At 44.8% G+C, this 27,752-nt stretch overlaps 2 protein-coding genes across 5 annotated transcripts in view; one reads left to right on the forward strand and one right to left on the reverse strand.

The window, feature by feature from the left end:
* The window catches only part of GALNT12 (polypeptide N-acetylgalactosaminyltransferase 12), a 52,825-nt gene extending 30,694 nt beyond the window's left edge, over positions 1-22,131 (reverse strand). Inside the window, exon 1 of one of the 2 annotated variants that reach the window (XM_060300702.1) lies at positions 22,040-22,131. In XM_060300702.1, the coding sequence (XP_060156685.1) occupies positions 22,040-22,104 (65 nt within the window). In that variant the 5' untranslated portion in view covers positions 22,105-22,131. Of the gene's footprint in view, positions 1-8,562; positions 8,928-22,039 lie in introns of those variants that run through there. The other variant, XM_030829821.2, reaches the window with a different exon arrangement.
* A 682-nt stretch (positions 22,132-22,813) lies between these two features.
* ANKS6 (ankyrin repeat and sterile alpha motif domain containing 6) overlaps positions 22,814-27,752 on the forward strand; it is a 56,750-nt gene continuing 51,811 nt past the window's right edge. For 2 of the 3 annotated variants that reach the window (XM_030829818.2, XM_030829820.2), the window contains exon 1: positions 23,110-23,481. In XM_030829818.2, the coding sequence (XP_030685678.1) occupies positions 23,129-23,481 (353 nt within the window). In that variant the 5' untranslated portion in view covers positions 23,110-23,128. Of the gene's footprint in view, positions 22,856-23,109; positions 23,482-27,752 lie in introns of those variants that run through there. The other variant, XM_060300704.1, reaches the window with a different exon arrangement.

Genomic DNA, 27,752 nt, shown 5'->3' on the forward strand with positions numbered 1-27,752 from the left:
GATAGGCTCAAGGATGTATTGTACAATATGGGAAATATAGCTAACATTTTGTAATCAATCTAAATGTAAAGTAACCTTTAAATTTTGTATAAAAATCTGAATAAATTTTAAAAATAAAATAGAACAAAATAAAAGAATAAAAAGTCAGAGACAAAAATTGTTTTAATTAAAAAAATGTTGATGAAAACAAAAACAAAAAACAGTTGCCTTCCTCCAAATATATGTTAGAGCAAAAAGAAAACACACACATATATGTATAAGAATATTAATAACTATGTCTGGATTTAATATTCTCTGAGTACTAGACAGGGTGCATAGAAAAGCCACCACAGCCCACTAGAAGCATCAGAAAGAACTGCTTATACTACATGAAAAAAAAATGTGTTTTTGTGAAACTAAAATTAAGATTTTTTTATCTTTAAAAATAAGGTAAAGCTAAAATTTAGTTTCACATATGCACCAGTCCAAAGAGAAATGAGTAGAAATAAGGACAATGAGGTTTTCAAACATGAAATTTATTCAATTTAAACGAACTGTCCTTTAGTTTGAAATCACATCCTTACTGTTTTGGATTAAAATTTATTTCTTCTCATGATGGGAGTAAATAGGAGAACAAGACAAGCTCTGTTTGACCAAATAGAGTTCGGACTGTATGTCAGCCCCTCCTCAGTGTTTTTGTTTATGTGTTTTCACTGCTGTGCAAAATCCAGAAGTTCAAGCGCACTGTTCTCAAATGTCCAGGTGGGCTATTTGTGTGCTCTGAGATTACAAGATACCAATTTAGCAATATACACTCAGAGCTTTCTTTTTTTATTAAATTTATTATTATTAAACATTTTTTATTTTTGGCCACGCTGCGCTGCATATGGGATCTTAGTTCCCCAACCAGGGCCCTCAGCAGTGAGCGCTTGGAGTCCTAACCACTGGCCCCCCAGGGAATTCCCTACACTCAGAGCTTTAAAATGTTCCTCTTCTCATTCATCTCATATCAATACATCTAAGAATTTCTCACCCAAGTGAATAATCAGAGATACCCTGAAGGAGGCTTGTCGTAAAAATTTTTCTTTGTAACATTATTTATAATAGTGAAATTCTGTAAACAATTTAAATGTCGGAGGATAAACATTCACGGTTGCATGAAGAAATGCTACATGGCCATCCAAAGCCATGTTTTCAGAGAATATTTAGCAATAAAAAAAGGATGGCCACTCTCTGACGTTTAATCAGAAAAGCAGGGTACAGATCTATAAACAGCATCATGTCAGTTCTTCGAACAACAAAGTGTGTGTGCATGCACTCACACATAAACAGTAAACAATAGAAAGAAATATGCCAAGAATGTTAACAATGGTGATCTCTGAGCAGTGGGATTATCACTGATTCTTATTTAATTCTTTATATTTTTCTGCATTCTAAAATTGTTCTATAGGGCTCCCCTGGTGGCGCAGTGGTTAAGAATCCGCCTGCCAATGCAGGGGACAGGGGTTCGATCCCTGGTCCGGGAAGATCCCACATGCCACGGAGCAACCAAGCCCGTGAGCCACAGCTACTGAGCCTGTGCTCTAGAGCCCGCGAGCCACAACTACTGAAGCCCATGCGCCTAGAGCCATGCTCTGCAACAAGAAAAGCCACTGCAATGGGAAGCCCATACACCACAACGAAGAGTAGCCCTGCTCGCCACAACTAGAGAAAGCCCACGTGCAGCAACGAAGACCCAACTCAGCCAAAAATAAATAAATTTATTTAAAAAAAATAGTTCTATAATGAACATGCATCATTTTTATAATCAGAAGAAAGATTTTTAAAATGCTGAATCATATTTCTTTAGCTTGCCATAGCAAATGTCTTCACTGAGTAATATTTAACATTCTGCCCTCTCCTTTTTTTGTTGTTGGCGTAGTATATTTTCTCCTTTGTTCTTTAAAATATCGCTTTACAATAGCCAAGACATGGAAGCAACCTAAATGTCCATCGACAGATGAATGGATAAAGAAGATGTGGTATACACACACACACACACACACACATATAATGGAATACTACAGCGACATAAAAAAGCATAAGATAATGCCATTTGCAGCAACATGGGTGGACCTAGAGATTACCATACCAAGTGAAGTGAGTTAGAAAGAGAAAGACAAATACCATATAATATCATTTATATGTGGAATCTAAAATATGACACAAGTGAACTTATTTACAAAACAGAAACAGACTCACAGACATAGATAAAAAACTTATGGTTACCAAAGGGAAAAACAGGTGAGGGAAGGATAAATTAGGAGTTTGGGATTAGCAGATATAAACTACTATAAATAAAATAGATAAACAACAAAGCCCTACTGTATAGCACAGGGAACTATATTCAATATCCTGTAATAAACCAAAATGGAAAAGCATACATATATATATATAACTAAATCACTTTGATGTACACTAGAAAGTAACACAGCATTGTAAATCAACTATACTTCAATTGAAGAAAAAAAGAAGATAAAACATCCTTTAAAAGCATTCTCCTTCATGAAGTTTAATATATCCTTCCTGAATATCTCTAAATTTGCATCCAGGAAAAACACTTTCCCCTTTTCCTGGGTGATAAAAAGCTGTGCATCCTTCCATTAGGCAAGGGCAGCTATGCATCACTCAGGGTTCCACTTCTGCATAGGAGATAAAAGAGAGCTCAGAACCAAATTCACTGCTAAATCATAGTAAGCCATTCTTTCCTTAACTTTCTGGTATAATCCATGTGCTTTGTAAGGGCAGGGGCTGAACTGTGTTTTCCTCTGTATTTTCTGCATGCTTTGCAGAAAATACCTAGTAATACCTAGTAATAATAGTAACATTTGTTGAGTGCCTACTACATGATAGGCAGCGTGCTAAGCATTCTACATGCATTATTCCCTTTAGCCTTCAAAACAACCCTACTGGGTGCGGACTACCATAACCTCCACCAGTACAATATATGTCTATGTATTTTATGGATGTGAATGAATGGGTGCGGCAAATACTTCCAGGTCTTCTTTTATATTATATTTAGGTTATCACATAAACATCTTTAAAAAAATGAAAATTCATATCCTTTGGAGAACAGGCCAGGGAGGTCATAATATACATAGGTGTGTTTTATTGGCCCAGAATGCCTTCTCCTTTCTTCATCTTACTGCACTTTGCTCTTTCAGGAACCATGCCTCCTGCACTCTCAAGCTGTATGGTTTGTGCAAGGCTGGACACACACACACACACACACACACACATACATACAATGTGTGTGCACACACTTGTGTATACATATGCACATATACACACCCCTCTGGGAAGGTCACATGCCCCTGGCCTGACCAATCAACATTTTCCTGATGAAATCAGTTGAGTCCCTGTATTCAGGGCCCAGAATAATCTGAACCCAGTTCTAATCTCAGACTGTTCTGTCATAGAAGTCAATATATTTTCTTTTATATTTAAGTCAGTTTGCATTGAGTTTTCAGTCACTTTCAACCAAAGAACCCTAACTAATAGAGAAAATAAGTCTTTTTTTTAAAGTGAATATAGGACTTCCACTCAAGGCAGTATGAAAGATTTAAAATATCTGGGAACACCTCTTGGTAAAGGACACCCAAAAAATTCTTGACAAAATACTTTTAAAAAATCTTTTAAATGCATGGATCAGCTTACAAAAAAGTAAAAGAAGTCCTCAGAGCACAGGAACAACAAGGAAATCTATGAACCTGGATATTAGAGGTATCAGACAGAGCATAAAATAAGTATGCTGACTATGCTTAAATAAATAAAAGAGGACCTCAACTGAATGACAAAGAAACAAGAATGACAGACAAATTTAACTCAGTATAGACATCTCACAGCAAAGAGCAAGCCAGGGGACAGTGGAATACTATCTTCAAATGCCAAACTATCAACCTGGAATTATATACCCAACCAAACTATTTTTTGAGAACAAGAGCAAAATAAAAACATTTTCAGATAAATAAAACTGAGTGTTTACAACAATAACCTTGTCTACAGCAAGAAATACATGATATCTTTCAGGAAGAAGAAAAGAATCCCAGAAAGATCTCTGAGATCCAAAGATGACCATTCAGGAAAGAATGATGGGAAGAGAAAATGGTAAACATGTGGATAAATGTAAACGAATACTGCATTTTTAAAAATGTCTAATGTGTTGGTTTAAAAAGCAAGACAGAATTAAAATAGTGGAGTAAAATGACATACAAATTGGGAAAGAAGGTGATCAATGTTAAAGCATTCTAGGATCCATAGTTATCGATTAACTTTAGACTTTTTTCAGTTAAATATATACTTTCAAATTTACCACTAAAGATTGGAAATAGATAACTGCCAAATTAATAGAGAGAGAAAAATGGAACCAGAAGGTTCTATGGGTTCAAAAAGCAGTATGGAAAAAAGGGAAAAAACATAGAAAAAGCATAACAAATAGAAAGCATAAGTAAGATGGCATAATCAAACACTAAAGTATCAGTAAGCACAGTAAGTATAAATGGACATAACTATCTAGTTAAAGTCAAAGACTGTGAGTCAGGATTTTTTTTTTAATGATAACACAAAATCCAGCAACATGCTAATTAGAGACATGCCTAAAAGCTAAGTCACAGAAGAAGTGAAAATAAAAGGATGGGAGAAGGTATCATGAAAACTCTAACCAAAAGGAACATGTTCTGTAGACTTAAGGTACTGATTCAAAGAAAGGACGCCACTCTGACAACCACAAGATGGGTCTAGGAAAAACTAATAAAATAGCCTCAGTTTACAACCTTGTCGGGGAAGCAAAGAAACATCAGTCTAATCTCCACACCATGTGTGATGTTTCTCCAAAGGTAATGTTAAGAGAACAGACAAGCAGGCTACCTCTCTGCAAAAAGAGAAATCTTAACCAACTCCCTCCTGCCAACCCCAGCAAGACACAAACACTTTCTTCTGCTGAATTACCTATTTAGAGCTATTTTGAGACTCTTTGCCATCCTAGCACCCAAGTCCTAGTCCTTAAACTCGGATACACACTCTGCAACTATAGCACTAATACGGCTAAAACCAGAGCAAGCGTTCAGGAAATGCAAACACCTGTGTGTATTATTTACACACTTTTCTAACCAGCGGTTCACAACTCCTTGGCAGTGGCAGAGAACAGCTGATGTTCACATGCGTGGCATCCCCATACATGTGCGGTGGAAATGCAGAGCCCCAAGGGCGCTGTCACTCCACCTTTCTCTCCTGCTAAAGAGGTCAGAATGCAAATGAGAATAACAGTATAGGATTATCTCAAGGCTTCTCTTATCTATGAAAACTAAAACTTCATGTAAGTATTGGTACATGATTACCCACCATCACTTGTGACACACCTTGTAACTGACTGTGATGTCACCACGAGTTTCATCTGCATTTGACCTGTTATCAGTCCCCACTTTGTCTAATTCTGGTATTCTCCCACAGCCTCAAAAGCACCCACCCTTAATCTTCGGAGTGAGAAATCCAAAGGCTCTAAGCCAGTAGCTTTCAACACTAGCTGCACATCAGCCTCAGCCTAGGCCCTACCCACCAAAACTCTATTTAACCATTCTGGGGAAGATCCCTCACATAATTTTTCAAAGTTCCCCAAGGCCACAAACCCAGCTATCTGGCTCCCCACTTTGGCCTGCTGCCATCTCACAGCGAAAGTTCCCTCTCCTCACTAGGCTCAAATGAGACGGTATTTGTGAAAGAGTTTTGCAAACCCTATACTTACTACACTACCATGCAAGAATTCCTTGTCATCCTCCGCCCTCCTCCTTTTCCTCCTCGATTCAGTGCCGTAATTAATAGAAAAAAAGCGATGCACTAATCTACTGGCATGTGAATTATTAGCCTCACAGAAGGGCCAGGGTCTACACCAAGTCTTGAAGAATTAGAGCCAATACTTCAAAGTGTCTCTATTAGCTACCAAGGCTTGCAGATGCCAGAAGAACCAAGCCAAACAGTCCCTTGCCTATGATAACACACTGATCCCCTGTAGCGCAAAGACTTTGGTTAAAAACGTGTGTGGGCCTTTGTACACACTCATGCCTGAATATGTTCTCACCCACTTACCCGTGTGTATATTTTTCAGAATCTATTTCTATACCTGGAAAAGTCTAGAAGGATACACAGCAAAATGTTAATAGTGGTTCTTCCCAGGATGGTAGGTTTATGGATGATTTTTCTTTTTCTTTTTTTTTTGCTTCTCTGTATATGCAAACTTTTCTAGAGTGAACATGTATTGCTCTTATAATTAAAATTAACAGATAAATAATTGCTTCCATATCAAAAGGGAGGATGGAATAAAAGATCTGGGTTCTAGATCAGCTCTGCCCCAGATCTGTGTGTTACCTTGGGGGCATGGCTTTTCCTCTCTGGTTAGATTGGATGCTCCCTCAGGACCTTCCCTCCTATGACATTCAAGGATCCTAACCACACCTCTGCTTATTAATTAGTTCTAACCCTCCCCCTCACCCAGGACCCCGACTGTGAACTCATAATCTGCCATTCTGGTTTCTCAGGCTAAATCTCAACACCTTATTAGGTCCTCACGCCCGTATGAACTATAATAAAAGTGAGTCTTCGTGAAAGGCCTTGACACTACTGGCTACATCTAAGTTATACCTCAAGGCCTGGCTGGGCTGAGACCGACACAGATGGAGCTCACCTTTCTCTCTAGGCAAGAATGACCCAATAGGCCTTGCTGCAGGAATTAAAGACAGGAGGCATTCACACTCCTTATCACGCTGGGTTTGGATTAACTTCCCAGGGTCATTGCAATAGCAGGATCTATAAGCAAATCCTGATAGGACACAGAGCAGCTGTGTCACCATGGAGATGGAACACCATACGCCCCACAGGTCATCCACAATGTTTCAAAGAGACTTCACAACCTGGGACAACAGAGGAAGTTGGAACCTGGAAAAGAAAAACTTTATGACCAATCCCTGGACGACTCTTAAAAGCAACCTCCTGAGTGTATTGTTGGCAACAGGGAAGGCAGGAAAAACTAATAAGAACTGAGTACACAGTGTGTTCCCAGGTGTTAGGTGTTTTATTAACTCCTAGGTTGTGTTATTTCTACTCATCCCCTATTTTGCCGACAGGGAAATTGAGGCTCAGAGAGGCTAGATAAGTTGCCCAACATCACAGAGCTGATGAGCAAAAGAGCCACGATTTTATTTCACATGAGCTGGGTCTGAACCCTGATTCTGACCTGAAAGCTTCCCCTAGACCTTGCCTCAGTGAGCACCCTTCGTGTTTCAAGGAGATAAACATATATTCAGCCATTTGGCTGAAGAGGAGGAACTACCACCAACCCCAACAAACAAAGCTCGACTCAAAAAGATAAACAGTAAAAATGCCTAAGGTAAAAGCATAGGCTAGGCATGAGCAGATCCTGAAAAACAGCAGAGACAGTGAGGTGCAAATCCATTCAAACTTTGCCAGTGAGGGCAGAGGTGGGGCCTCCTCCTGCAGACATTCATGCTTTCTCTGACCAAGGATGCACAGAGCAGTTGCGTAAAATCCTGAAATCAGCACAGTACCATGGGGGCCAGGAGGGTCACAGTCCCCCAAGGCCAGTTCCACCACTTTCCAGCTGTGGGGCCTTGGGTGAGTCACCTGACCTCTCTGGGCCAATTTCCACACCTGTAAAGCAGGAGGGACAAGGAGCAGGGAGGAGTGGCAGATGCCTGGTACATACAGGAGGCTGTCCACTTGGCTCCAGAACCCCCTCTCTTAGCCCTCTTTCCCTCAAAGTCTTTAAGGAGGGGGCTCCAGCAGGGACCTGGAAGATCCCTACCAAAAGAGGAAAGGAAATAGAAGGCCAGGAGGGCCATCCTCCACCGGCCAGCTTGTTCCCTTCTTACCTAAGCAGTGGGTACAACCCCTCCAGACAGCAGCTCCTATAGGAATTAGGCCTCTGACCACACAGGTTCCAGGACTGTGTCACCCACAGGAGTCAGCTCTGCTGGACCACAGCCAGAAGGAGCTCTTCCCAGCAACCGCTCCTTCCTGACTTCCTCCACTTAAAGGTCAGGAGTCCCAACTCCCAGAGAGAGGGCAAGGAGGCTTGCGACTTCCGACTTGCCCTTCCAGGCACCTTTCATCTCACCTGCCAGGCGGGCCCTCCCCTCCTGGTTGATTCATGGGCCCTGGTGCACACAGGTGCACACAGGTAAGTGAATGAAGCCTGTCTCGAACCCCACAGGTCCTTAGCTTCGCCAAAGCAGGACGTTACAGGTGTAACTGGACTGGGGGTGCCTTTGGACCCAGGAAGGGCACCCAAAGGGTCTCATCTGAAACCTGTCTGCAGATTTGTCAATTTCTGAGATTTTTCTATTTTCATTTTTTAAAACTTTCTCCCCCACCCCGCAGTATGAACACTTTCACTGCCCACTTCCGAGTGACTCAATAAGACTTGAGATCCCCAGGTCTTTCGAGACCCCGGTTCCACCTTGCCACTTCACAGCTGCAGAAACTGAGGCCCGGGGACTCCGAGGGCGGTGCTTCTCCCGCCACCTGGGGACTCACAGAGGGTTCCAGCGCTCGGGCAGGCGGCGGTGCAGCGAGATGCGGTCGCTGAGGTAGATGTTGATCTGGTGCAGCCGCACGCTCTCCTCCTGCAGCCGCAGCTCTTCGCCCTGCAGCTGCAGCCGCACTGCCTCGCCTCGCGCGCCCAGAGCGTCCTCCCGCACCGGCGGCCGCGGCAGAACCGGGTCTCGCCGCCCAGAGCGCGGGGTGCGTGGGAGTCCTCGCTCGGCCGTCCCGGCCCCGCGCCGCGCCCGCAGCACCGAGCCCAGCCCGGCCAGGGCCAGCAACGCCAGCAGTACCAGCAGCGCCTCCCGGCCGCGCCGAAGCCCTCGCGGGCAGCGCCTCCACGCCGCGCGCCCCAACATGCGCCCGCCAGCTGCGGCCAGCGCCCGGCGCGCCCCGAGGCGTTGGCGCAGCCAGCGACCCGGATCCCGGAACCGGCGCGCCGCCCCGCCCCCGGCCCGCCCCACCTGCGCCCCGCCCCCTTCCCGCCCCGCCTGCCCGCCGACGGGGCGAACTTTTACAGGGTCCTCAGGAGGGCTCGCTGAGCCGTGCACCTTCTTGGTGGGCTGTGTGCTTTATTAAAAAGGTAACGGCCGTAAAACCCTCAGCTCAGCGCCTGGCAAGTCGTAAGCGCTCCGTAAATGTTGGCCGAATGCGCTGTGCAGGGCGCTATGAATTTCACTGCCATTATCTCATCTGACCCCTACACAGTCCAATAAGAGAGGTACATTTTACAGATGAGGAGACTGGGGCACAGTGAGGCTAATTTACACCGGGCTATCTCATGGAGGCCTGCAGGCATACCGACCTAAGACATTCTGCTCGGATCCCTTGAATAACAAACCCTCCTCTGGCTCCCTATTAGTCGGTTATGTTTCTTATTCCTCACTTTACAGACGCCTCCAAGAAACTTATCAAAGAAATGAACTATCCTCTCAGAAAAACACGCAAACACACCCATGACTGCACACACCCCAGGCCATCCCTTCATGTTAAGTAGCCCGGTTCCTGGCTAGAGGTTTCCTTTGGGAGGATTGGGAGAATGAGGAAGCCACAGGGGTGCCGGAAATATTTAATAGGGTCCAGACTAGAGTGAGGCATGAGGCTCTCTCCAAGGCGGAAAATTGAAGTGTGGGCCAAATAAGCCTCAGTAATCAAAATAAACAATATTTTTCAAAATCAAAATGAATGCAAAAAATCCATGACAACAAAATACCAAAAGTTTAAAGGCAGAAAATCTAACCCTGTGCTTGCACAGCTCACTTCACTCACCTCACCCTAATCCCAGCCCTGATTCTATCTCTTGATTTTAGTGAGGATTACATGGATAAATACATATGTAAAAATTCATCAAGTTCTTCTTTAAAACCCACGCGCTTGACTTATGAAAGTTATATCTCAATTTTTAAAAATAAAGAAATAAAAGAACAAAGAATTAAAAAAGGAGAACCCCTAGCCTCCAGGACAAGTGCCGAAGTCCTCAGCTTGACTGGAGAGACCCCCATAATGTGACTCCAAATTCTGTAATGCCTATCCCCCCAACCACTGGGGGATAGGGGAGGCATGGTTTCACTCCAGGCCTTTGCATAGGCTGTTCTCTCTGCTGGAAATGCCCTTCCCTACCTAGCAAACTCCTACCCATCCTTCAAGACCCTGCCAAAAGCCACCTCCTCCATGAAGCCTTCAGCAATTCCATGGTTTTTTAGGTAAACGTATTTAAAGATCACATCATCCTTTTGTGTATTAGTCAGGGTTCCACAAGAGAAACAAAAGCAGGAAGAGATATATTAAGAGATTTACTGCAAGAAATTGGCTTATACAATTGCAGAGACTGGTGAAGCAAGTCCAAAATCTATAGGGCAGGTCATCAGGAATGACAGGCTGAAACTCTCTGACATAAGCAGAAGCTACAATCCACAGGCAGAATTTCTTATTTTCTAGGGCAATCTCAGTTCTGCTCTTTAGGACTTTAACTTATTAAATCAGGCCCACCTAAACAATCTCCTTCCTTAAAGTCAGCTGATTGTAAATGTTAACCATATCTACGAAATACCTTCATGGCAACATTTACATTAGTGTTTGATTGAATAACTGAGGATTAAAGCCTAGCCAAGCTGACGTATCAAACTGACCATGTCTATTAGTTTCCGAGAATTGCCATAACAAACTACCACAAACTAGGTGGCTAAAAACAACAGAAATTTATTCTCTCACAGTTCTGGAGGCAATAAGTCTTATTAGCAGAGCCACTTTCTCCCTGGAGGCTCCAGGGGAGAATCTGTTCCATACCTTTCTCTTAGTTACTCGTGTTGCCAGCAATCCTTGACATTCCTTGACTTGTAGATGCATCACTCCAATCTCTGACTCCATGGTCATATGACATTCTTCTAGTGCGTTTGTCTCTGTGTCCCTTCTACTCTTCTTCTAAGGGCGCTGGTCATTGGATTTGGGCCACTCTAATGATCTCATCTTAACTTGATTACATCAACAAAGACCCTATTCCCAAATAAGGTAACATTCATAGGTATCAAGGATTAGGACTTCAACAGATCTTCTGGGGGGACACAATTCAATCCATATCACCATCATACTTTGTTACAGCCCTTCATACCCTAGCCTTGTAAAAAAAAAAAAAAAAAAAAGAATGTAAAGGATTAAGAGTATGGGGCTGTGGTCACTTTATGATCCCAGAAGTTGGTTCAGTGTCAGACACAGTAAGTGCTCAATTCATGGCTGGCTTTGTGTCTCACACTTACTTAAGTAGGCACCTGTTGGAACTCAGTGGGGAAGTACCTGATGGAGGGCACAGCCTGGTTAAGTGCAGAGAAAAGTTACTCCCAAAAGGTAACAAACATGAATTCTTTAGGTCTTCTTGCTGGAAGGGCCTCAGCAACTCAGTCTGGACGTTTTCAGAATCTGTTCCTAGAAATCCCAAGGGAAAACCATCCAGGAAAGTAAAAAGGAGGCTGACTGGACAGGGCTCCAGTTATTCTCCCTGAAACCAGAGCATTGACACATTTATTTGCTTAATCCTTTGAGCTTCCTTATTAGATCATCGCAGCCACGTCTCTAATTACCAGAGGACTTGGTAACCAGGCCAAAGGAAGTACGTTGTCCAGGCCCACAGCTGATCAGTAGCAGAACAGGAAATAGAACAGAATAAAAAGGTATGGTACAAACTGCTAGATGTCTGCCAATATCCAATCTTCTCTTTTTCCTTCTCTAGAATCCTTTTTTTAAAAATGTGTTTGTTTCTCTGGACCCATTGTCTTCCAAAATAAAGACTATATTTCCCAGCCCTCCTTGCAACTAGGCATGGCCAAGTGACTAAGTGTGCCACCAATGGGCTATAAGTGGTGGTGTCAAATAGGGCTTCTGAGTAATGTCCTTAAAGGAAACTTCCTTACCTTTCTTTTTTGCTGGCTGGATTGTGGCTATGAAGACTGGAGCTCAAGCAATCACCTTGGGTCATGCACTGAAAATGGTGAAACACCATGGCAGAAGGAGTCCAGTTCCCTAACATTGTGGACACTGAACCAGTCCTGCTGGCCTCCTTCCAGGCTTTGTTTAGTGAGAGAGAAATAAACTTCTATCTCATTGAAGCCACTGTTTCTATGGGTTTTCTGTCTTAGGCAGCCAAGTCTAATTCTCACTGATAACAGATGATTAATTGCAAGAGAATTCTCCCCAAATCTGACTCTGATGGTACGGTGATTTTAAAACCAGGCTGAAAATTCTTTGATACTCCCTTCCCTTGAAACAAGGCAGACTTCTAACTGCTTCAACCAACAGAATATGGTAGAAGTGAAGTTCTGTGACTTCTAAAGCTAGGTATAAAAGGCCATGAAGCTTCCACTTTGTTCACGGGACCACTGTTCTCGGAGCCCTGAGCTGCCAGGAAAGAAATCTGACGATCCCGATGCCATCACGCCAGAGAAGCCACAGGCAGACACACAGTCAACAGGGTCAGCTGAGCCCAACGTTTAGCCACCCTAGACAGCCCAGGCAACAGACAGGTGAGTGAAGAAGCCATCTTGAAAGTGGCTCCTCCCCAGTCATTCAAGTCATCTCAGCTATGGCCCCAGATGTCACAGAACAGAGAGGTGCTGTCTTCAAATCCCTGACCCACAGAACCCATGAACATAATAAGATGATTGTTGTTTTACACCATGACGATTTGGGATGGTTTGTAACACAGCAGTAGATAACTGGAACAACTGGATGATTTTAATCAACATATTTCAAGAGGAAATATTACTGAGCATCTAAACATGTGCCAGGTACTGTGCTACAGACTAGGCAAACTACAATGAGCAACTGTCGATGATAAACAAAGCTGGATACTAGTTAAATGGGAAAGACAGATTTGAATCGGTAACATACCATTTCAATAGGGAAGGAGGTCCAGTATGAACTGATTCAACTTTGATTTGCATAGGGGTAACTGGGAGTTTTAAGTAGAGCTGAGGAAATGAAAAATTACAAAGGATTGGCCAGCATAAATGCTGATTAGCCCAGATATGTCTGTTGGCTTGCAATCATCAAAGTCAGGATTCTATCCTCCCACTGAGACTGCCAGACAGAGGCCCTATCCTTCCTGACGATCGCATTTTAAAGGAATGACTGGGGCTTCCCTGGTGGTGCAGTGGTTAAGAATCCACCTACCAATGCAGGGGGACACGGGTTCGAGCCCTGGTGCAGTAAGATCCCACATGCTGCAGAGCAGCTAAGCCTGTGAGCCACGACTACTGGGCCTGCGCTCTAGAGCCCGCGAGCCACAACTACTGAAGCCCGCGCGCCTAGAGCCCATGCGCCACAACAAGAGAAGCCACTTCAATGAGAAGCCCGCGCACTGCAACGAAGAGTAGCCCCCTCTCGCCACAACTAGAGAAAGCCCGTGTGCAGCAACGAAGACCCAATGCAGCCAAAAATAAATAAATAAATAAACTTAAATAAATAAATAAAGGAATGACTTTCAGGTCCTTGAGAAAGATACTCCTGAATTGTAGGAGATACATACACATCTCAAAGGGACAGAGAAAGGATTCACAATTGTAAGCCCTTTTCAGTAAATGTTCTTAAAAAGGGTGGTCAGGGGCCTCTGGTTAGGTGTTGGACAGAGCAAACAGCAAATTGTTTAGGTAGTCTTCAGCTTTCTCAGGCAGGCACTTAAGGGGTGCTAGTGTCACAGTCTTGGAAACTATGTTAGTGTTTAAGTCTTTTAAGGTGAGGGGAGGCGGGTGGATGAAATCATTTGTGTTGAGAGTCTGTAGTTTTTACAGGCCAAGTTTGAGCCCTAGTCAAGATGAAAGCTCAGAGGAACCTGTCTAGAATTTGGTCAAGGAGAGAATCTTTGTCACAAGACAGATACTTCTGACATCATGGTGCTGAGAGTGTAATGGAATGGACAGATAATAAAAAGATAACTTATTAGAGTTGTGATAAATATTTTGAAGAAGCATTGCAGGGTGCTAAAAGGACTTATACTAGTAGAACCTGGTTTAGTTTAGGGGTTTAGGAAGGTTTCTCTGAAGAAGTTATGTTTACACGGATACCTGGATGTTAAAGTGAGATCAGTGATTTGAAATCATACTTTAGGTTAATCTGGAACTCCCTTTGCTGCTGCCCAGCTCAGGGAAATGAATAGTTTTGTATCTCCTGTAGAAAGATAATGTGTAAACTGGTAAGCTAGTCCCAAGCTTTTTATCAAATATTCTCTATTTTCAAAGGGACCACAGCCCAAAAGTTAAGAAGCATAAGTCTGGTCTGATTCTCTCATTTTACAGATGGGGAGCCTAAGACACAGAGTGCGGAGGCGGTCTTGAACAAGTTGGTGGCTCAGGCAGAGTAGGATCTAACTTGCCATCTGCTTCAATTCACAGCCTCTGGTTACTGGCCTCCCTGGAGGATATGGCCCTTCCATGAGCAGCTCCCCCAGGGCTCCAGGAGGGGGATGGGGTTTGAGGGGAACCATACAAAGCAGCTCCTACCCGGAACTGCTGCTGCTATCAGACTATAGACTAGTGGGAGGTGACTCCATGCACAAAACAGAGTCCACTGGTTGGTGCTGGAAGGCAGGTGTGATAGGAAAGTCTTGGAGCTGTGCCTTTTGGTCTCTGTCCAAACGCCCAACACATTTAAGATCTGTCAGATTAGAAAACAGACAAGGATTACAACTTGGATCGGCTTACCAAATTGGAATGCTTCCCAACAGAGGCTTAGTTGCAGAGAAAAGAGTGATGGAATTAGGCCTTACAAGACCTGGGTTCAAGTGCCAGGTAATGGATACAAGCTGTCACTTACTGAGCACCTATATGTGCTGTAAACTGCTAGCATCTCACTTTACCCACTGACAATCTTGCAAGGTTTCTTCTCTGAGGAAACTTGGGCTCAGAGAAGTGAGGTGGTTTATCCAAGGTCACACAACATACAAGGGGCAGAACAAGGATCTGAGGCCAGGTCTCCTGACCCCTAGTTCAGGATTTCCTACCACACACCTCAATGGCAGGCTGCTGTGAGACCAAAGACCAAAGACAGCTTAGCCTCGTGGGTAAGAACACAGCCTTGCAGCCCGCTTGCCTGAGCTCAAATCCCAGCCCCATCACAGATTGCTGTGCAGCCTTAGGCAAGTCACTTAACCTCTTTCAACGCAATGTGCTCGTGTATAAAATAGTGGTGATAATAACAGTACCAGAGTAGGGTTTTGGGAAGGATTAAGCGATGTAGTCCACACAGACAGCCTCCCTGGACACAAAGCAGGGTGGAAAGAGCTTCTGCAAGGGCAAATGGAAGATGACTAGTACTTTGCTACTCAAAGTGTGGTTCTTAGACCAGCAGCATTGGTACCACCTGGGAGCTACAACAGTTTGTTAACAGAGGTAAAGTAACAGGAGTTACTCTGCTTACCCAGAGTAAGTACTATGTAAATGTTATTAATGATGATAAGTTGGCATCCATAGAGGGCAAATCCAGCTGGGACCTTAATTCTTTTCATACCTCTTCCCAAATTGACTAACTTGTCCTCTCCTTGGGTTTCTTGTTAGTTTGAGGAGATAACTTGTTCTTTGACCACACCATCTCATCTGCTGCTCAACCAACAAATAGATTTCTGTAGAAGGCACTTTTGATTTGTCATATTAGCTCCCTTCACAGGGGATCATTACAGCCCTTTTAGAGCTTAATAAGTTATACGGTAGTGGTACTTCAAACATTAGTGGGGAAAAGATGACTGATTCAATTAATGATTGGGGCAACTAGATAAACATTTGGGAAAATAAAGTTAAATGCCAACCTCACACCTTACACCAAAATAAGTTCCAAATGATCTAGAAATGTCAAAGTAAAAAAAGAAAAATAAGAAAATCCAATGATGAAAGTACTGGATGAAAAAACCCAGAGACCATTATGGAAAAGATTTATAAATTTGACTACATAAAAATTTTTAAATTCTGTAAAGCCCCAAATAATGTAAACTCAAAAGACAGAAGACAAATCAGAAAGACATATTTGCAGATGACATTTACCCAGTATATGAATCAACAGAGAAATAAAAAGAACAAACAGAAGTAAAAATGACCAAAGGATTTGAAGACAGCTCCCACAAAAAAGAGATCTAAAATGGTCTATAAATGTATCGAAATATGCTCAACTTCTCTACTTAAAAAGCATGCAAACTAAACTTCCTCCAAAATACTTTCTTCACCTATCAGATTGGCAAAGACTAAAAAGGTTATTAATTCCAGTGTTGTCAAGGATGTGAATAAACAGGCACTCTTATCCAGTCAGTAGGAATGCAAACTGGTACAACCTTTTGGAAAGCAATTAGGCAACATTTATTTGAAATGTTAATGTTCGTATCCTTTTGATTCTGCAATTTCACATCTAGGAATTTATCTAACAGAAATAGATTCATAAGTGCTCAAGAGACAAGCTTACAGGAAGCTTATCGCAGTATTGCAGGGGTCCCCAACCACCCCACCCCCCCCCCACCGCCGTGGACCGGTACCGGTCCTCAGCCTGTTAGGAACCAGGCCTCACAGCAGGAGGTGAGCGGCAGGCAGCGAGCAAAGCAAAGCAAAGCAAAGCAAACAAAGCTTCATCTGCCCATTGCCCCCCATCACTCGCATTACTGGCTGAACCATCCTCCTCGTACCCCCCCACCCCAGTCTGTGGAAAAACTGTCTTCCACAAAACCGGTCCCTGGTGTCAGAAAGGTCGGGGTCCGCTACAGTATTGTATATAAAAGCAAAAAGTTGGAAACAACCCAGATATCCATTAATAGTAGATTATAAAATGAAGTACTGCACATCCATACACTAATATGCCAGAGTGTCATTAACAAGAATGACATTAATTCTAAGTGTTTAACATACAAATGCGTTTAAGATGCATTGTTAAGTCAAGAAAATCAAGTTGTAGAGCTGTATGGATAGTATGATTCTATTTGAGTAAAATACATTAATATATAAAAAGGAAAAACTCTAAAGAAATATTCACCAAACCATTAACCATATTATATTTATTTCTGATTAGTGAGATTCTTTGGCCCTTTCATTTTCATTCCATTTTTTTTCAACGAATATTTATTGATTACCTACCACTTGGCAGGCAATGTACTAGGTTCAAGGGATATGATGGTAAACACCCAGAGCCATTGATCTCAAGAAGCTTACATTCTGTATTTCTACAACATTGGAACTCTTTACAACACATATCATCATCTTATTAGGAAGATATTTTAAGGTAAATAAATACTCTTTAGAGATTATTTTACTTCCAAACCCTCCTTACCTCCTTTCTAATCCATTGCACCAGTCTCTGATCCCCCTGTCCCTCCTTTCCAACCTGTTTCCTCTCTTTTCCTACAACTACCCAACTCACACCCAGTTTTTCTGCCCAACTTGTGGTCAAGCTCTCCCATAAAGCTGTCAGTGACACCCTCAAACTCTGAAACCTTCCTCTGAATTGATAACAAAAGCTCACAGACCACCCTGTTCCACAATCACGTGGGATTCCCTGGGGGCCAGGGGCTGTGTCCCTATCATCCAACACACATAATGTCTGGCACACAGAAGGCACTCAGTTAATGTTGGTTGAACGGGGATTGTGTTGGTGATGGAGGTACACCACTCAGAAGGCCCTTCAAGAGAACCTGCTGCAGGGAGAACAGTTGACTAAGAGACTCTAGCTGCTATGCCTTCGGGTCCTCCGTGATATTCTTGCTGAGGCTACAGTTCCTCTGGTTTCTCCCAGTCAGTGACCAAGCATGGGAGGGACACCAGAACCCAGCCATTTCTGTTTGACGCAGGAAGACTTAGCAGACTCCCTTTGCCTGGGGACTCCCCATCAGCCTGGTCGAGTCATTCCCAGAACTGCAGGGCAGTCTGAAGCTCTTCCTACCCAAGCCTCCTCCCTTTCCACTCTCTTTTCCCAGTTGTCAGACCTGCATCTGGGTCTGAAGGCTCTCCTTCCCTTTTCTTCTTCCTTCCACCTTTATCGTACACAAGCATTTCTCCCAGGAAAAAAAAACATTATGGCATTTGATTCTTAGAGGACCCAAACCAACATAGGGATCAGTGAAAAGATACTGGAAGAGAATTCATAAATAATAAGACTGTAGATACACTTGCAGAAGAGATTTATGTATAAAGATGTGCTGGATCCATTCTTCCAAACCTTTGTGCACACAAATCACCTGGGAATGGTGTTGAAATGGATTCTGGTTCAATAGGTCTGGGGTGGACCCAAGATGCTGTATTTCTAAGAAGCTCCCAGGATGTATTGATGCTGCTGGTCCAGGGACCAGAGTTTGAGCAGCAAGGTGCTGGAATCTTTATTTGCCCCGCTCGGTCTCTCCTCCCTGGGAGGCTGACTGTGAGGGCCACATCAGTAGGCTCTGAACCTCAGGCTAACAGTTATGTTTGGCCAATGAGGAGCATTGACAAGAGATCAGAGGGCAGGAGGAGGATGAGGTCAGAAGTTTTTATTCCTCTGGGGATTGCTTCCTACTGGGTTGCCGTAGGATGGCTGCATCCCTCTACCAAAGGCCCAACTCCTATCAGGTAGATCTCTCCAGTTTTCTCTCTTGCAGAATTCCAGTAACTGCTCTCTCCCTTTCCCCCTTCAGGCCTGGGGTGGTGATGGCTCCCTACTGTTGCCAGCCTCTGAGTACTGCAACATCCCTTGTAACTCTTAGTAAATACTGCCCACGTGTCTGTAATTAGTTCTTTAGTAAATGGTCCTCATTTCCTCAGCCAAATGTGCCACCTGTCTCCTGCTGGGAACCTGACTGCTACAAGTGCTGTTCAATGCAGAATTTTTTTTATAAGAGCAGAAAACTGGAAACAACCTAATTGTGCATCATTAAAAAATGATTAAATAAATTACGGTACATCTGCTTAATGGTGTTACATGCAACAATTAAAGAGGATGCAGTAGGGACATCCCTGGTCGTCCAGCGGTTAAGAATCTGCATCGCAATGCAGGGGACTCGGTTCGATCCCTCGGGGAACTAAGATCCCACATGCCGCAGGGCAACTAAGCCCACGTGCCACAACTACTGAGCACTCGGGCCACAACGAGAGCCCGTGTGCTACAACTAGAGAGAAGCCCGCGCCTGGCAACAAGGAGCCTGCACACCACAACTAAGACCCGACACAGACAAAAAGAAAATAAATATATATATATTTTAAAAAAAGGATGCAGTAGATCTATGTTCATGGAAAGATGCCCAAGCCATTTATTTAATGAAAAAAGGGCGGGGGAATATTCAGAATAGCATGCATAGTAGGAACCCACTTCTTTAAAAAGTAAAATAGTAAAATATGCATTTGTTAAGGCTTGGATTGCATCCCCTGCTCAAAACAAACCTAACCAAAAAGAATGGGGGTGGGGGGGTTCTGATTCCATCTTTTTCTATCACTCGTCTCTGCTCTTCTGTGTGGTGGCTTCACTCTCAGGCAGGTTGTCTTCAAGTGGGGGCAGAGCGAGCCCCAGCCTGGCTTATGACGTCCTGACAGCTGACAACCTTTAACAAAAAATCCTGCACTGAAGGAATTGGAATGAGCTTGGACATACGCTAATCACTGAACCACGTGGACTGAGAGTGGGGGAAGGAGGCTCCCGAAGAGAAAGAGGGTGTCTCTTCCCCAAGTAGGAGAGGCAGGACAGGTGTAAGCAATACAGATCCACTCTAGAGGGAATATTTGTAGTAGACATTTGTTATCCTTTTTGGCTGCCCAGCATGGGAACCCCCTTCCTATGCTGGAGAGTCTCCTACCTTCTGGGGCACACACAATGGAGCCTACCTCCCATTATACATGCTGAAAAAGCTAGAAATGCACTTTCCCAACTCCCTTTCTGCCAGGCAAAACACATGACCTGGCCAGGCCATTCAGATGCTCCCATCTCTGCCTTGGACTCTGAAGCTGGTGACACCAAAATGGGCCTGTGCAGACTCCATCCTGGTATAGGGTGCAGCCTGGCATGATTTGGGACATTGTTCTTGGTTGTGGGGCCTCCGGGGCTGGTTCTCTGGCCCCGTGGGATCTGTGAGCTATGAACAAAACCTCGTATTAAATCCCCTTTCTTCTTAAATTATCCAGAGGGTTAATTTCTGCTGCTTGCAATCAAGAACCTTGATTAATGCCTATAAGTAGGTGTGCATGTTTAAATATGTATGAAATATTTTTGGAAAGATAAAATAAATGTGAATATTGGTTACCTATGGGAAGTAGGACTGGGAAAGTGGGAAAGTGGAGGAGGAGGGAAAAAGGCTTTTGCTTTATGCCCATTTGTATTGTTGGAATTTTTTTTTTTACCATGTATATTACTTTTACAGTGAAACAACTAGTTAGTAAAATATAAGAAAAGACACCTGAATAAATACAATAAGACAAGGAAGCAATTGCTCAGGATTTTCAAGGAACCAAGTCTTCATTAGACATTCAAAAGAAAGTCATCCTCAACTCTGTTGTGATGAACAGAGCCAAATGTGGAAATGAGTGACAGTGTTTGTTTAATTAATTAATTAGTTATTTATTTTGGTTGTGCAACTAGCGGGATCTTAGTTCTCTGACCAGGGGTTGAACCTGTGCCCCCTGCAGTGGAAGCTCATGGAGTCCTAACCACTGGACCACCAGGGAATTCCCCACACCTTGTTTTATTGTGCTTTCCTTTATCGTGCTTCCCAGATGTGGCATCTTATAGACTGAAGGTTTGTGGCAACCCTGCATGGAGCATGTCTACCAGCACCATTTTTCCAACAGCATTTACCCACTTTGTGTCACTGTCACATTTTGGTAATTCTTGCAATATTTCAAACTTTTCATTATTATTATATCTGTTATGGTGATCCATGATCAGTAATTTTTGATGTCACTATTGCAAAAAGATTACAACTTGCTGAGGGCTTAGATGATGCACTCTCTCCAAATGTTAGCATAACTTGACTGCTCAATTCCTTCAGGTCTCTTTGCAAATGTCACATTCTCAGTGATATCTTTTCTACCCAACCTATTATAAAATAACATCCCATCCTCTAACCCATTTACTTGGATTCTGTTATGTTCTATTTATTGTTTTAATAACATTCATCACCATCTGACAAGGTATTTACCTTGTTTGTTTTCTTAAAGACTATTGCACACTTACTAGACTACAGTATAGTGTAAACATAAATTTTACATGCACTGGGAAACCAAAAAGTTGCATGACTCACTTTATTGCAGTGGTCTGGAACCGAACCTGCAATATCTCTGAGATATGCCACCTCCCACATGGCCGAAATGATTAGCTCTATTACTGAATCTCACACACTCAAACACTTGCCATGACTCTCCATTACTCACAGAATAAATCTCTAGCACTGAAGCATTTTGCAGCCTGAACCCTGTGTACTTTCGAGACTTTTCCTCATTTTACCCTTCGCCTAGAAGACCTTATCTTCCAGCCCTGCCGGTCCATATCCGAAGGGCATTACCATCTTTGATCTGCCAAAGCCATGACCCTTATTCCTTCCTCATGCCCTCATCAAGTTTTGTTCTGTATTATAATTCTATATACTAGACTTAGTCATTTAACAGTCAAGTTAAATGACCTAGCACCTACCATATGTCTAGCTTTTTGCTAGGCTTTGGGACCATAGCTCACAGTCTGTGGAAACCAATTACCCCAGATCAGAATGTTAAGTCTGTTATCGCGATGAGAACGTGTAAAGCAATTGGCTGGCAGGGCTGCTCTCGTTAGAATCTTTCTCTTTCCCTCCGCCTGGATTGCACTCTCTCCAAATGTTAGCATAACTTGACTGCTCAATTCCTTCAGGTCTCTTTGCAAATGTCACATTCTCAGTGATATCTTTTCTACCCAACCTATTATAAAATAACATCCCATCCTCTAACCCATTTACTTGGATTCTTTCATGTTCTATTTATTGTTTTAATAACACTCATCACCATCTGACGTACAAGTTACTTACTTGTTTGTGTATTTACAGCCTCTTTCCACTGTCAGGTCCAGGACAACAGGGATTTTATTTTGCATCTTCTCCGGGGCCTAAAACAGTGCCTGGCACACAGTAGTCACTCAATAAATACTTGTTGAGAGTAGAAAGAGAATTGGACTATATGTCAGAAGACCTGGGTCCTAGTCACAGCTCTCCCACACGACAGTCGTGTGGGCTTTAGCAAGACACATCCTCTTTAAGCCTCAGGTGCCTCCTCTGTAAATTGGGGGTGATCATCTCGGCCCTTCCCCGCGGCTGACAGCACTGCTGTTAAGTATCAAACAGTGCGTCTCAAACTTTAACGTGCGTCAGAATCACCTGGAGGACTTGCTAAGATACCGGTGTCTGGGCTCCATACTCGGTTTCCTATTCAGTAGGTCTGGGTGGGATGAGAAAATGTTCATTTGTAAAATGTCCCAGACGGTGCTGCTTCAAGAACCACTGACGAAAAGAGATGAAGGTACAGGAGGTGATTGTAGGCCTAACGCCCGTCCCAGACAAGTATGGCACTGATGGCCCGGCAGGACATTCTGCGAGGACAGAGTGGACGCATCTGTTCCTTAATTCAGTCAACGACCATTTCGGAGGCGCCAGGTTAGTGCCGGGTGCCGGAGGGGTCAGCGGCGCGTGCCACAGGCCAGGCCCGTGAGCCCGTGTACTCAGACCCTGGCCCAGTGGTTGGGAGCTCGCAACGTGAGGAGGGCTGGCACGGCCGCTCGGACCTCCGCACGCGGCGGGAAGTATCCGGAGCAGCGAGGAGGGCCGCAAGCGGGCGCCCAGAACGCAAAGGTAACCTCGGGAGCTCGGCGGCGGACGCAGCTCGAAACTTCCCGGAACCCGCTGTCCAACCCCCGCCCCCACCCCCGCCCCCGACGCCGGCGATTGAGGCGTGCCCTCGCCCTGGGCGCGCGTCCGGCACACAGTAGGCGCGCGGCCCGGCCCTCCTCACGCGGCCGGCACACAGTAGGCGCGCGCGCGGGCGGAAGGGGGCGCCGGCGCACGGTATCCGGGGGCGGAGCCGGCTGGTTCAGCGGCGCAGACGGACGCGGGCCGCTGGCCGCGATGGGGGAGGGCGGATTGCCCCCGGCCTTCCAGCTGCTGTTGCGCGCCTGCGATCAGGGCGACACGGAGACGGCGCGGCGGCTGCTGGAGCCGGGGACTGCAGAACCGGCGGAGCGCGGCGCGGAGCCCGAGGCGGGCGCGGAGCCGGCGGGGCCCGAGGCGTCCGGGCCCGGGGCGGGGTCGGCGGCCGGAGCGCCGGTGCCCGTAGATTGCTCTGACGAGGCGGGCAACACGGCGCTGCAGTTCGCCGCGGCCGGGGGCCATGAGCAGCTGGTGCGGTTCCTGCTGCGACGCGGCGCCTCGGTCAACAGCCGCAACCACTACGGCTGGAGCGCGCTCATGCAGGCGGCCAGGTGAGGGGTCCGGGGCGCCGGGGGATCCGGGGTGGTGTCCAGCGGCCCCCGGGGCGCGGGCGGGCTCAGGCGGCCGGACCTGCCCGGTGGCCCCCCGCAGATGCCCCGGGAGGTAAAGAGTGAAGGACTGGTTCGAGAGAATTGGAATGGTAAACTTTGAGTAGCTTGGGATACGACGAGAAGTGGACGCTCTTTTTAATAAAGTAAAATCCGAATCTTAGAAACATTGGCCTTTCAAAACACAATCTGGAGACAGCAAATAGAATCTTAGAGACTTAGAACCTTAGTGATGTCCATTTATTACTTCTGGCAACAAGGGTTTTCTAAGAACCTACCTACCAACCCTAGCTTGGCGTTCGGGATGCTGCGGTACCCAGGTAAAGTTCCCACTGGAGCAGCTCACATGCCATTGGGTAGGCCAGGTAAAGGAACAGCTTTCACGGGGAAAATTGGGGGAGCTTTTGGAGAGCAGACTCAGTTTCAGGAAGCGGGGGAAGGTTTCTGGTAAGGATGATGTATGTATTCAAGTCGAGACCTAAGGATACCTAAGAATTGACCTGGACAGAAGAAGTGGAAGGTGGGAATGGGGTGATAGGAGGCCCGTGCAAAGGTTTGGAAACCAAAGTGAAATAGGCATTGGTAGGACTGCTAGAACGATGTTGTGGCTGGGAGAGCCTGGGAGTAGTGGGAGATGCACCGTGGCAAGGCTGCGAAAGGTGAGCTATCCTAAGGACACTGGGAAGTAATGGAAGTTTCTAGGCAGAGCAACTGACAGAATGAGATTTATGTTTTCAAAGATCACTTTCACTGCACCGTGAGGATGGATTGGAGGGGTGAGCTAGAATCGGAAAGGCTGGTTAGGAGGGGATTGCAGCAATCCAGGAAGAGGTGTTGGTGTCCTGGACCAGAGCAGAGATGGTGGTGTGAGAGCAAAGCAATGAGTTTGAGATGTACTCAGGAAGTAGGATGAACCGGACTTGAAACTCTGGTATAAAGAAACTCTGATATACAGTGAAGTCTCTCACTCCTGTCAGCCAACTACTTAGGTCCCACCCAGTTTCTTGGAGAAATTCCCCAAGGAGGGAACAGAAGTCATTTGTAATTTTGATGGATATTGCCAAATTGCTCTCCATACAGGTTTATTAGTTTCCTATGGCTGCTGTAACAACTTACTACAAAGCCAGCAGCAATCACATCACTCCAACCCCTGCTTCGTCATCACATCTTCTGCCTCCTTTGCCTCCCTCTTCCACGTTTAAAGGACCCTTGTGATTCCACTGAGCCCACCTGGATAATCTCCCCTATCTCAAGGTCAGCTGATTAGCAACCTTAATTCTATCTGCAACCTTAATTTCCCCTTTGCCACGAAACCTAACATATTTACAGGTTCTGGGGATTAGGATGTGGACATCTTTAGGGAGCCCATTATTCTGTTGACCACAGTAGTATTAACCAGTTTACCCTCCTGGCAGCAGTGTATGTGAGTGCCTTTTTTTTCCTGCAGCCTCTCCAACAGAGTATATTATTAAACTTTTGAATTTTTGTGTCTGATGAGTGAAAAATATCTCAGCGTGGCCGTGACTTGCATTTGTTAAATTGAGTGAAATGAAACATCTTTCCATATGTATGAGCCATTTGTTTTTCTAAAAGGCGTTGAAATCACAACATTCTTACCCATAATCTTCTCATTGTGACCCGATTATATTTCATTTCTGAGTTCATTTCCAAGTGTTACATGGTTGTTCTAGTTTAATTTGTATTTCTGGAAAATTTTTACTCTGCATTATTTTCGTCGTTAAATATATCGTTTTCCACTGCTGTGTGATATTCCATCCATGGGCACTACTTAACCATTTGTGGTTTGCTTAACCATTCCTTAGCCCTTGGGTATTTATTTCAGTCTGTAAACACACCTAGGTAACGCATCCCAGTTGTAACACTTGAGCTGCCCATTCACATGGGTAGTGCAGTGTTTTATGTACCTATCATTGTGTTGGGACTCCTTGTCTTAAGACACTTGATTTGTTGCCCGGAGCAGTGTGGGGTGCCCATAAAACCTTTTGGGCTATGGGCCTTACTTCTGAGGTTCCCTGTCTCTCTTAGTGGCCCCATCCACTCTTCCAGGCCGTCTAGGCCTTAGCATCTCTCCTTCCCCTCTGCGTTAGTCCAGGCCGCACATTTATAAGTGGCCTCCCACTGCTGTCTCCTCTTCCAGGTGTGCCTTCTGTAATCCATCCTCTGCAGAGCTTCCAGATCTTTCTGAAATGAATGTTTGGTTGTGCCTCTCCTGGGATAGCTCCCCTAGTCAGAGCCCTTAGCATGGCATTTGAGGCTCTCACATTCGGACCTCTTCCCAAATCCTCTCTTCTTCTTTCCCCCTGGCTTCCTAAATTTCAGGCCAAGATGACATCGTCCAGGCCTTCTCTTGTGTCTCCCTGCATGTTCTTTGTTTTTTTAAGTTAACGTTTATTGAGCATTTACTGTGTGCCAAGAATTTCGTCTCCACTTTATGAATGAGAATTTGACATTACAAAATCTGCTCATGAGCATTCAGCTAGTCAGCAGATTTGGGGAGTCCAGCCGCAGAGTCCTCACCACAACCATGTACTGGAAACCTCTTCTTCCCCTTCTCCCCTCAGTGAGTGAAGCCCCCACTTCCTCCCAGCTTAGCTTCTTCTGGGAAGCCTGCCATGATATCCCCCCTGTTCTCTGGTCTCTCAGCCCTGGGCAGGCCTCTGCAGTAGTGCCCACCACTCCCACGTTATAGCTGGTCACCTTTGTCAGTGACACCCAAACCTGGCCGTACATCAGAATCATTGGGACGCTTTTCCAAATCAGATCCCTGAGTTCCCTTTCTGGGATTGTGATTCAGAAGACCCAGGGGAGGGACAGGGACTCTGTGTGACACGAGGCTCCCCGGCGACGATTCTCCCACATGGTAGGTTTGGGAGCCACTGACGCGCACCTAATCTCTGAACTCCCACCTGGAACCGAGGAACCCTTAGTGAGCCCCGGGGGCCTTGCTGAGTGAGATTTATGTCTGCAGCACCTGGTTTGCTGCAGGGTGTCTCAAAGACCCTGATCACCAGTTTTTTGCTGCTAACCAAGTTCTGCAGGATGGTCAAAGTCATCTGATTAATTTCATCTAATGAAATTTAACCTTGATGGGACAGGAGACTCAGAAGAATTAAGCTGAACTCTGCTAACTAATAATTTAACATTTTTAGAGGATTTTCCTTCTTCTCTACAAGTTGGTATTGTAAAAAGAGCTGGAATTTGTGGTCCAAGTGTCCTGACTTTATCACTTGCAAATCGAAAGGCTCTGGACTAATTATGTTCCTCTTTTTTCCTCCATTTATCTTACAGGTGCTATTTTGGAAGCGTTAGCTATGACATACTCTCTAATTTACTATGGTAGAATGGGATAGTCCTATGAGATGATGAGAATTGACTCAACCTTTAGCTGAGCCTAGACAGGGCCTGGGTACTTTAAAATTTATTGTACTTCAGTTTGTGATACTGACCATCTGGACTGTCTGTGCTGGCTTGTGCTCAAGCATTCGCTTGCCTAACCTGCATCAAGAGCTCAGTGTTGAGGAATAATATGTAGGGAGACTTCCTAAAGGATACACAGTTTGTCTGACCCTTGAGTCAGGATGGCCAAGCACATGGCTGTGTGCCGACACGTTCCAGTCCTGTGCTCTTTCTCCTTGAAAGCAGATAGGCCTCAGAGATGGTGCTCCTGGCAGCCACCACTTTCAATGAAGTGAGCATCTATTTATCTTCCCAGCTCTCTGTGTTCCAAAGCTCGTCATTGGATCAGGACCATCAGAGGCCCTGTGCCTGGACTGCACTTTGGTCTCTTGTGAGTGTTTTAGCATCAGAGATGGTTTCATTCATGTTTTTTTTCCTATTCTTAAAATGATAACCTTTGTTGAGCACTTAGTTTGTGTCAAGCACTGTGCTAAGTACTTCAAATGAATTAACTCATTCAGGCCACACAGAATCTGAGGAAGTAGGTACTGTTGCCTTCCCCATTTTACAGATAAAGAATTGAGGCTCAGAGAAGTTAGGTTACTTGCCCAAGGCCACACAGCTAGTAAGAGACAGAGTCAGATTCACACCTAGGCAGGTGCTCCAGAGCCTATGCTCCCAGCCTCTGCTCTCAGCCATGAATCCTGTAACTCACCATTTTCCTCTTGGTGTTGGCCACAAGGAAGCCACTTGCCAAATTTGCTAAACACTAAAGGGACAGCTTATATGGTGTTTAC

Source organism: Globicephala melas, chromosome 6 (genome assembly GCF_963455315.2).
Source record: "Globicephala melas chromosome 6, mGloMel1.2, whole genome shotgun sequence".
Taxonomy (NCBI): Eukaryota; Metazoa; Chordata; class Mammalia; order Artiodactyla; family Delphinidae; genus Globicephala; species Globicephala melas.